This window comes from Crocodylus porosus, unplaced genomic scaffold (assembly GCF_001723895.1).
Source record: "Crocodylus porosus isolate Cpor-Errol unplaced genomic scaffold, CroPor_comp1, whole genome shotgun sequence".
NCBI classification, from domain to species: Eukaryota; Metazoa; Chordata; order Crocodylia; family Crocodylidae; genus Crocodylus; species Crocodylus porosus.
The window spans coordinates 20,345,184-20,354,538 of NW_017728943.1; the positions used below are offsets into that span (position 1 = coordinate 20,345,184).

The window sequence follows — 9,355 nt, forward strand, 5'->3', positions numbered from 1 at the left end:
AGAGCCATGGGGCTCTTTAGCCTGGAAAAGCGCAGGCTCAGGGGTGATCTGATGGCCACCTATAAGTTTATCGGGGTGACCACCAGGATCTGGAGGAATGTTTTTTCGCCAGAGCGCCCCAAGGGATAATAAGGTCGAACGGTCACAAACTCCTGCAAGACCGTTTCAGGCTGGACATAAGGAAGAATTCCTTTACTGTCCGAGCCCCCAAGTTCTGGAATAGCCTGCCACCGGAGGTGGTTCAAGCACCTACACTGAACACCTTCAAGAGCAAATTGGATGCTTATCTTGCTGGGATCCTATGACCCCAACTGACTTCTTGCCCTTTGGGTGGGGAACTGGACTGGATGATCTTCCGAGGTCCCTTCTAGTCCTAATGTCTATGAAATCTATGAAATAATGAGAAAGCGCTTGTTTCTTCTCAATAAAATCACTTTTTTGAAAAGCTAGACAAGAGATTAACTAGCATTCACACCAGACAGTGGTAATGGGGAAAAAATATATTCACCCCTGCGAGGAGAGGGGTCGGCTGGACTCCAAAAATCTTTGGGCTCTTGCTGGGTACTGGATTCCTCAAATCCTTCTCCTCCCCACATCTGTAAATGCAGGTACTACAGCCATTTATTCATTCAGTGGAAAGGAGGGCTGGAAAAGGATTAGATTCATGACTCAACCTTGGGGTGTCTTGAGATCCTTTTAAGGATGGCATGCAGTGTTAGTGCTGTTAGGTTTACAGACATGGTTCATTAGCTAAACCAGAGATATCAAATAGGAATCCATAGTTGTGAGTCTTTCTGAGCTGTTTGCAAGAACAAAACTGCTCTAATATTTTTCTGTGGGCAAAAAAAGAGTGCAAACTAAGTGCTGGCATTTTCCAACGGGTGCCCTTAGTGTAAAAAGGTTGAAAACCATTGGACTAGATAATATCTGGTCTATGGTATGATGGTTAGAATGTTATGCTGGCAAGTCAGGAATGCCCAGGTCCAAATTCCTTTTGGGTGAGGGTGGCCTAGAATCTAGGACCTTTGTTTCCTAGGTGAGTCTTTTGCTCTCAGCTATTGAGAGCAAAAGACAGGAAGCCCTTCTCCCTCTCCCCGCTCCACCCCTTCTTCCCCCCCCCCCCACATGTCTACAAGGTGTGTGCATATGTGCCCCAGGTACTACTGCAGATGTCCACTCTGTGTGCCTAGATGGTTTTCTATACATGCAGGGCTGTGCGTTCAGGAACACAATTCCACTTACTATACATGTAAGTGCCAGAAAAATGCCATGTAGTTGACCAAAAAATGGCCATTTAGTGATCAGAAAAGACTACAATGTCACCCTTTAATGTGTAATGCAACACAGTTCTTGCATGCAAATTCCTACATTCTTGTGTTTCTCAAATCTGCATAAAGGATGGTGGAAAGGCATGAAGCAGTTTTTTCCTGCCAAGTCAGCCGAGCATGAAGAAACCCCTGTTCGCTATAGCAGCAGTGAAATAGGTCACTTGAGACCAAGAGATGTCCCAACCATGTTGCAAACAGAGTCTGCAGGTACCTGGGGTTTTCTTTGCTTGTTTTTACCTGTTTGTAGGCTAAGAATTCTGAATAAGTACATCAAATAGTTTTATACTTTGTATCTATTTGCTGCATGCAAAATCTATATAACTTCTGTTCTATCCTAAGGATAAAGAATCCGAAAATAAAGTTTAGCTTGTAATTGCAGGTGCCATTTGGAGAGATGCAGCTATTTTTTTGAGTGCAGCAATTCCCAGAATGCAGTTTCTGCTTCTTGATAATCTTTGCTGCCCCAAGATGCTAACATAATTTGGGATTTAGATGATTAACACTTAAATATCTTAACATGTAAATCTATTAATGTTTTTTGTGAAATAGAGGCTAAGACATTGCATACATCATTCTAAAGTTCCTCTACAGGCACTAAACAGCTTGAAGTATTTTCAAGTTTCTTACCGAGGAGAAACTAATAGAGGCACAATGTGTCTAACCAGCCTGCTCTTAATGTAATGCATTAAAAATAATTGAATCGCCTTTTGACATACAAGTAATAAAAGTAGCATTTAACTGGGTTCCAACCTGTGTGGTGGGGGGGGTTAGATTCTTCCTTTTTGTTCAGCTAAATGTTCTCTTCCCACTTTTTTAGCTTCCGTTTCTCTCTCTGCTTCCTGGCTGACCTCCCCCCTCAACTCCTTTTTTTTCCTTTTCTTCTGCCCAAGAATACCTGCAAGGAACACGGAATTTCTTATGTAGTACCAAGATTAAATTTCAGTTTCTTTACAAATAGAAGGGCAGAGAACAGTGAGAGAAGGAATGGCAAATAATTAATGTACTGCAAAATTGTCCTGGTATTATTCATGCAAATAGCATTATTTTGAAATCAAGTTGATTGCAGGCTGATTTTCCCCTCATGTGCAACATTATCTTCCAGTGATGGCAACCTGCATCAGGTTTTTGTCCATTTGAATTACCTTTATATGGTGCTGTCCCCATTCAGAATTTCAGCAATACCTGGAAACCTGTTATTTTGTATCATTCACTTTCTTCAAAGGAGTTGATAGCTTATTTCTGACCAGGCAAATGAGTGACCTGTAAGGGATCTTTTACAGGAAATCAGGAATTAAGTAGGAAGGGCATCCAGAAACGGTGAAAGGCTGTCTAGGACATCTCAGGGGAAGCCCTGATTTTACCACATGCCAGTGTCTAGTGTGGTCCCTTTTGGATCGTTACCAAGCAAGTTGGTAACGATCCAAAACCTAGTCTTCATTACTCCTATTGTAGTGTAGCAGAGACATTCCTTAGCTAGCTTAGGTAGTGGCAGCGCTCTAGCTGTGTGATCTGTGGGAGATCTGCGCTATAATGAGCACGAACTCTTAAGTGGCTTCTATTTTGTCCCTGTCCTGTCTTGCTTTTCACCTGGCCAGTCCCTGTGTGCTCACCCCATGCTCCCTCACCCTTTATCTCTTGTGTTCAGCTGTTGTTGCTGCCAGCTAAGTCTGTACTGAACATAAGTAAAATTTATTTTCAAAAGCCAATGGCTTACCCAGGTGGCACAAACCATATCCCTGACACCTAAGTCTGGGAAGGGGATGAGCTGTTTTTGCTGTACCTTCCAAACAATACAGCCTTAATTTCTCAGCATGGGACATTTTCATCCCATAAAGGTGAAATTGGGTTTATAATGGAAACTATTCAGATTTCACTATAGGCACAGCATCTGTTTACTACTGGGCTCCTTTGCAGCTTCCTCCAAAGCATCTGACACTGGAGGCACCCACTAGGCTGACACAGTGTAATATTTCCTGTGGTTCACATGAGAAGTTCTGTCTTTAATATCACGCCACTATATTGGAGTTGATAATGTTCCTCTTAGTAACTGTTTTCTTTTTTGGGGGTGTTGCAGAGTATGCTCAACCACTGGTAGGTGGAGTTGTTGGCACTCTTCATCAAAGATCAACCTTTAAGCCAGAAGAAGGAAAAGAAGCAAGTTATGCTGATTTGGATCCTTATAATTCGCCTGTGCAAGAAGTCTATCACGCTTATGCTGAACCACTGCCTCTAACTGGACCAGAATATGCAACCCCAATAATCATGGACATGTCAGGTCATCCTACAGTCCCTCTGGGTGTCTCTTCAATTTCTACCTTCAAGGCTACAGGGAACCAAGCCCCTCCCATATTGGGAATTTATAATAAACTTTTATCTAGGACAGACAGTTCATCATCCGCACATGCATTGTATGACACACCTAAGGGGATGCTGGGACCAGGCTCCTCAGATGAACTGGTATACCAGGTACCACACAGTGCACCACATTCCACAGGAGCCAAGGATGAACTGAGTTAGGAAAGGTGACAGTTTTTTAAAACAAAATTCTTTTATGGTGGCTATGAATTTAATTTTTTTAATCATGGTTTTTATATTGTTAGTTGTAGTAGCGTGGAGGTGGATAATAATGTGATATCTGTAGTCCAGGAAACTAAGACTCCTGCCATTTTTTATGACAATATATACACCCTCAATTACTGCTTGCCTGGTCAGAAAATATGGACACCAGTATAGTACTCTCTTAGACAGGAGGAAATGAACTTCCACAGTGAACTGCAGAAGTTGTCATGCTGCATGGACACGAACAATCCATTTGGAAAGATGATTTTTATAGTATAAATATCAGTAATTTAAGTCTGTCTGAAAATAGTGTTATACAAGATTCACCTTCCCACTTAAAGCACATTTCAAATACTCACATATAATATTGAAAAAGCAAGTTGATTGATATAATTGAGGCCTGCTCCTGCTCTTATTGACCCCAGTGGCAAACTCCCACTAACTTCATTGGAAGGAACTACAACTCTTTTAGGAGCAGTCCTGTCTTTTGTCCATGACAGAGAAGCAACTCAGGCCTGCCAATCTGGATTGTTTTTTAGCTTCTTGGGAGAAAACAGTTTCCTGCCCCTTTTAACTCTGAAAGGTGAAATTGGGTAGTTAAGTAGTGTTTTTGCTTTATTCTGTCAAATCTTCCCAAGCCACTCAGACCTGGTCTTTCCAGGGAGAACTTTAACTTCATACTAATGGATTGTGTGCACAGACTTGAGTCTTCTAATTAGTTGCTTTTTAGTTCACACCTTGCAAGTGAAGACTACTGAATAATCTGAATTTGAATCCTCCAAGGTTTCCAATTGCCTCTACAGTTGGTTTGACAACTTGGTCATTCTTTGCAGAACTGCCAGGTCTACAAGGGTGCCTGCCTTTCCAAGAACTTTTAGAGATTCTTTCATCAGGAGGCAAGTATGGTTGATAGCTTATGAGATTAAGGGATGTATTTTAAAACATGCAGGTGTAAGCTTATGAACACCCAGGTAAGTGCACAGTGTTCATGCATGTACCCAAGCACAAACCCCGGTTTGCCACCATGGTACACTTCAGGGTTACTTACACGTAAGTGTGTGTGTACAATGTGGCACAGGCACATCTGAAATTTTGGCCGTAGGGCCTTAAATATAACCACTTTGTCGTTAAAAGGGTGGAAATGACCAAAGCTTATCAACAAAATTGGCACTTGTTTTAAAGTGTATCAGCTTAAAAGCAATTATGTAACCAAGTGGATTCATCATACACTTGACTGGTTTTACCTTTCTCTGCAGTATATTAGTTTTAGGTTTTGACCTATACTGAATTATCTTCTGAAAAAGATTTACTGGTATCTATAGTAGTTGAGATTAGATAGAAAGTCTTGTTTAATTGTGCCAGATGCTATTTAAAACAATTTAGAGTTGTTATACTTAATTTTTAATAAGTCATATTTATCTTGTAGAAAGAAAGCACAGCTGCTGCTTTTACATCGGTTAAGCAGAAACAGTGAGTAGTGAAAAACCTCTTTAAATGGCTCTTTTTATTTTAATAGCGTGATGGCACTGTTGAGAGAATGCTGAAAGAATTTATGTATGTGACATCAGTGTATACACATTACCCCAGTTTTATGGTCGTTGGTAGAATGTTTCTTTTTTTGGACACACAATTCAAATAAGACTTTATCGCGCACAGTTTGTAGAGTAGACTTGTAGCATCCAGATATAAATAAACTAGTGCTGACAAAGGTGATTATGCCCCTCACAAGTCTTAGAATATTTTAATCAATTATACTTAGGGTAGTACTTCATTTTTTCCTTCAGTTTAGGATATTTACTCTGACTTTCCCTTGATATTTAGTTTGTTATTATGAAAATCCTGTTTTTGTGGTACCAACACTTTTCACTGTGTCATACTAAACAGTTTGAATTTGGGATTCTATACACTGTGCTGCTTAAGGCCTGATTCTACAAACACAGGACTAATCCTGCTAATGAGAATAAGATTTTGCAGGATTGGGCTCCTCAAAATGTGAATGTTTTAAGCTTGAATGGTATTCTAGAGTCAGTCTTCTGCTGAAAAGTATCAAACCCCATTATTGTTTCAGTGTTGTTCAACATGGTGAGAGTCACTCTCCACAATGTGTGATATTTATTTATTTTAAGAGAATTGAATCTGTAGCTCTTAAGTGCATCTTACTTTCTTGTAACTTGATAATAAGTAATAATGTTCTCATAAAACCCTTTCCCTACTGTTCCATATGCTTTGAAATTAATCAAACTTCATCCAAAAAATTACAACTCTTTTTAAAAGAAAAAAGGATTATTTTAGTGATTGAGGGGACGTGAAGAGAGAGGAAAAAATGAAAAGAGAATTGTGCATACTGTACCCAATTCCTGTTGGAAATGTCGTTGGTCAGTCAAGTAGTGGTTAATGGAAATGACTTACTAAAAAGCCATTCTAAAAATCCCCTCATTTCTAACTGGGCACAAATTTTAAATTACAATTCAGAAACAGTAGAATGCATCCAGTGCAATAAAAGTTTGTTCATAAAACAAGTTATTGAAGCCACTTTGCTTTCTGAAATCCATATTCATGCGACCTATGCTGTTACTTTGTCTTAAAAGCTATGATTAAAAAAGAAGAAAAATCTTCAGGGTTTAGAAAAACTTGGTACAAATTGGTGTTAAGACTGAAATCAAATTGATTTCACTACTGGCACTGTGTATGGAATGAGTTTTTGATCAATTCCTGCAAAATAGTGATTTCAGTCAAGGTCAGCATAATGCAAGTTCCGTTCCCTAAAACAAAAGGGTGTAACTTTTTGTTCTTCTCAGAGGATGAAATGCTGGAAGTTGGAGACAGTGCAGTTTGGTTCACAATATCTAGGACCAGTTTAGATATTCACTGTCTCATTTTCTTAAAATGTTTTAAGTGAGGTATTAACCCTCCCTGCCCCTGCCCAAATGGATCAAGCTTGAGTTAACATCCTATATTGTAGATCTTGATTCCTGAATGTAAAATGCATGATATAAAAGGCATTCATTTTTAGACTTAATTCTGGCATTATCCCATGTACAACGTAACTGAAAGGTACGTTTAAGGTCTTTCTTTTAATTATTGAAAAGATAGATACAAGGAAATGCATATAAATATTGTATGAAAATGGGAATGGCTTGAGTGTCAGTTATATTCTCCCAGAATGTATTTTTCTTACCTCAGCATGTATTGGTAGTTGGTCTGTATTTGTATATGTTGCTAGAATTTAGATTGTATAATAAGATTTTTATGTATTTTAAATAAATTGTACATACGTATCATTCTTCAGAGTCTGTATCCTTTTCTTAAGTTCTGCAGGATTGATGTACTCATACCTTACACTGACAACTGCTTCAAGGTCTGTACTTCTTCTAGTTACTCTTTTCTCCATTTCTACAAGCGTAGGGGTTTGTTATTTTAGGTACAGCTGTGACCAAATGGAAGAACAGTTCTGGTCTCCCATTCCTGCCTTGAACTAATTTGTTTCAAGCTTGCATTTATCTGCTACCCACATTTTATTTAACCTACAAATAAGATCTGCTCTAAGACAGCAATAAGAATTTATCCAGAGCTGATTTAGACCAGGGCGTGTAAAGCCTGTGTATGCAACTTCCCAAAACAGTAGTGACAACAGCAGTAAAATTTTAACATACAATATACTTGTATATTAATTTTTCCAGGAACATCTCAATGAAGCATGACCTTTGGGGAAAACCATTTATATTCAAAGGCACAAACATTACTTAGAGCAAGTTTATATATTTATATTTTATACACACACTATATACTTTCAACTGAGCTTTCTAAAGCATTGTCTAAACTTAAAAAATATGATTTTCATTTTGTCCTTTCATATACCCTGTATCAAATTCCTAGTAATTTTGACCTTCCTGCTCATAGTAATTCATAAGTTTTAGTATGTTTTCAACACTAGCCGTGCACTCTAAGAACGTATATACATTTGTCACAATTTAGCCCTGTTTTAGTTTAAATTTTCAGAGTTCAAGGGATGTTTAAATGAAGCTTATGGAAATATTTTCATGATTTTGTTGCATCCTCAGTATTCTATTTGTCTTGTTTATTAATACATCTTTTCAAGTATACAAGCTACTGGTTTTTCCTTAGACCTAGAGTTGCTTTGAGTCATTTGGATTTAAGGATAGCATCCCTTCAATCCAAATGACTCTGGATTATTTTTTCTCTTTCCAAAACAATATCTGTTCTTTGCAGGATTCTGTTTAGTCTCATCTTAAGATAACCTTCAAGATCTTGGGTGCTGTTCACTGACTGAGAAAAGGCTGCTCTCTCTTGTAATGCCGTCCTTGTGTTACCGAGATGTTCCTAAAAGGAGAGAAATTTAATAAGAAAAACAATTATTACTTTATCTATAAATTTCATGATCAAGTCTACTGGACTAGCCAGTTCAAAGGAGACATTTGCCCTCTGCTGAAAGGGAAATGCCAAGTGTCATGGAGTAACTAAGTAAACTGCAGTTATTTTTTGTGACATACAGGGACATGAGCCATCTATTATTCATTATACACAGGCAGATTGCTAGCCTCCTGGACCAGTTCTTTCCTCATCACCAAGTTTAAGTTGTCTACAGGCTATATGCCCAATTACATTTTTTACAGTAAGCAAATTCAGCAATATGAGCTAGTACTCAGACTGCTATAACTATGCAACTCCACACTCTCAATCTCAGATTACATTCCATGATTTGTCCCATTACTGAAAAAATGCCAAGGGGAACAGTCTACCGGATTATCACAAAGCCAGCTAGCCAGACTTACTTTTAACAGCTTGGACTGTTTTTCCACACCAGTTTTTAAAAACATACAGTTTATAGAAAACCATTGCTAAATAACTTTTGGGCTAAGGTAGTATTAGTGGATCTAAGCTTAGGTTGGTGTTACCATCCTAAAACAGTATTTGTACAAAATTTCTCCATCAGTCCTCCAACAATGCAGTACTTGATATACGCACCACTCTAGCCAATCGGAAGACTTCACATCCCAACAGTGCTAAGACAGAACATGTTCCTCAGTATCCCTTCCTTTTACTGAAACCTTGCCATATCTTCTGACTGACCTGAGCTGCTGCTACTTTTGTTTGTGCCGCTGCAACTTCACATTCAAGATTCTTTGTCTTCCATGTGGAAAAATGTTTTTCTTGAACACGCGATATCTTTCAAGTAACTTCAGATGAATAATCTTACAGAGAGACAGAACACAGAAGTGAGCAGAAATTAACTGAAAGTAAGAATGATTAAGTACCAAAAGGAGTTTTTCAAAGGAACACCTTGCCATTGTTGAACCTTCACAACCCAGCAGGTGGGAGGGGATAGAAAAGCTACACTTCACAACTAGTTTCATAGTTTCATAGTTTGTAGGGTCAGAAGGGACCTGAGCAGATCATCTAGTCCGACCCCCTGCCATGGCAGGAAAGAGTACTGGGGTCAAACGACC

At 38.7% G+C, this 9,355-nt stretch overlaps 1 protein-coding gene across 1 annotated transcript in view; it reads left to right on the forward strand.

Moving 5' to 3' along the window:
• Window positions 1-4,970, forward strand: part of DCBLD2 (discoidin, CUB and LCCL domain containing 2) — a 91,295-nt gene extending 86,325 nt beyond the window's left edge. Inside the window, exons 14-15 of the mRNA XM_019548542.1 lie at window positions 1,398-1,535; window positions 3,403-4,970. Coding sequence (XP_019404087.1) covers window positions 1,398-1,535; window positions 3,403-3,845 — 581 coding nt within the window. The 3' untranslated portion in view covers window positions 3,846-4,970. The remainder of the gene's footprint in view (window positions 1-1,397; window positions 1,536-3,402) is intronic.
• Window positions 4,971-9,355: the final 4,385 nt, after the last annotated feature.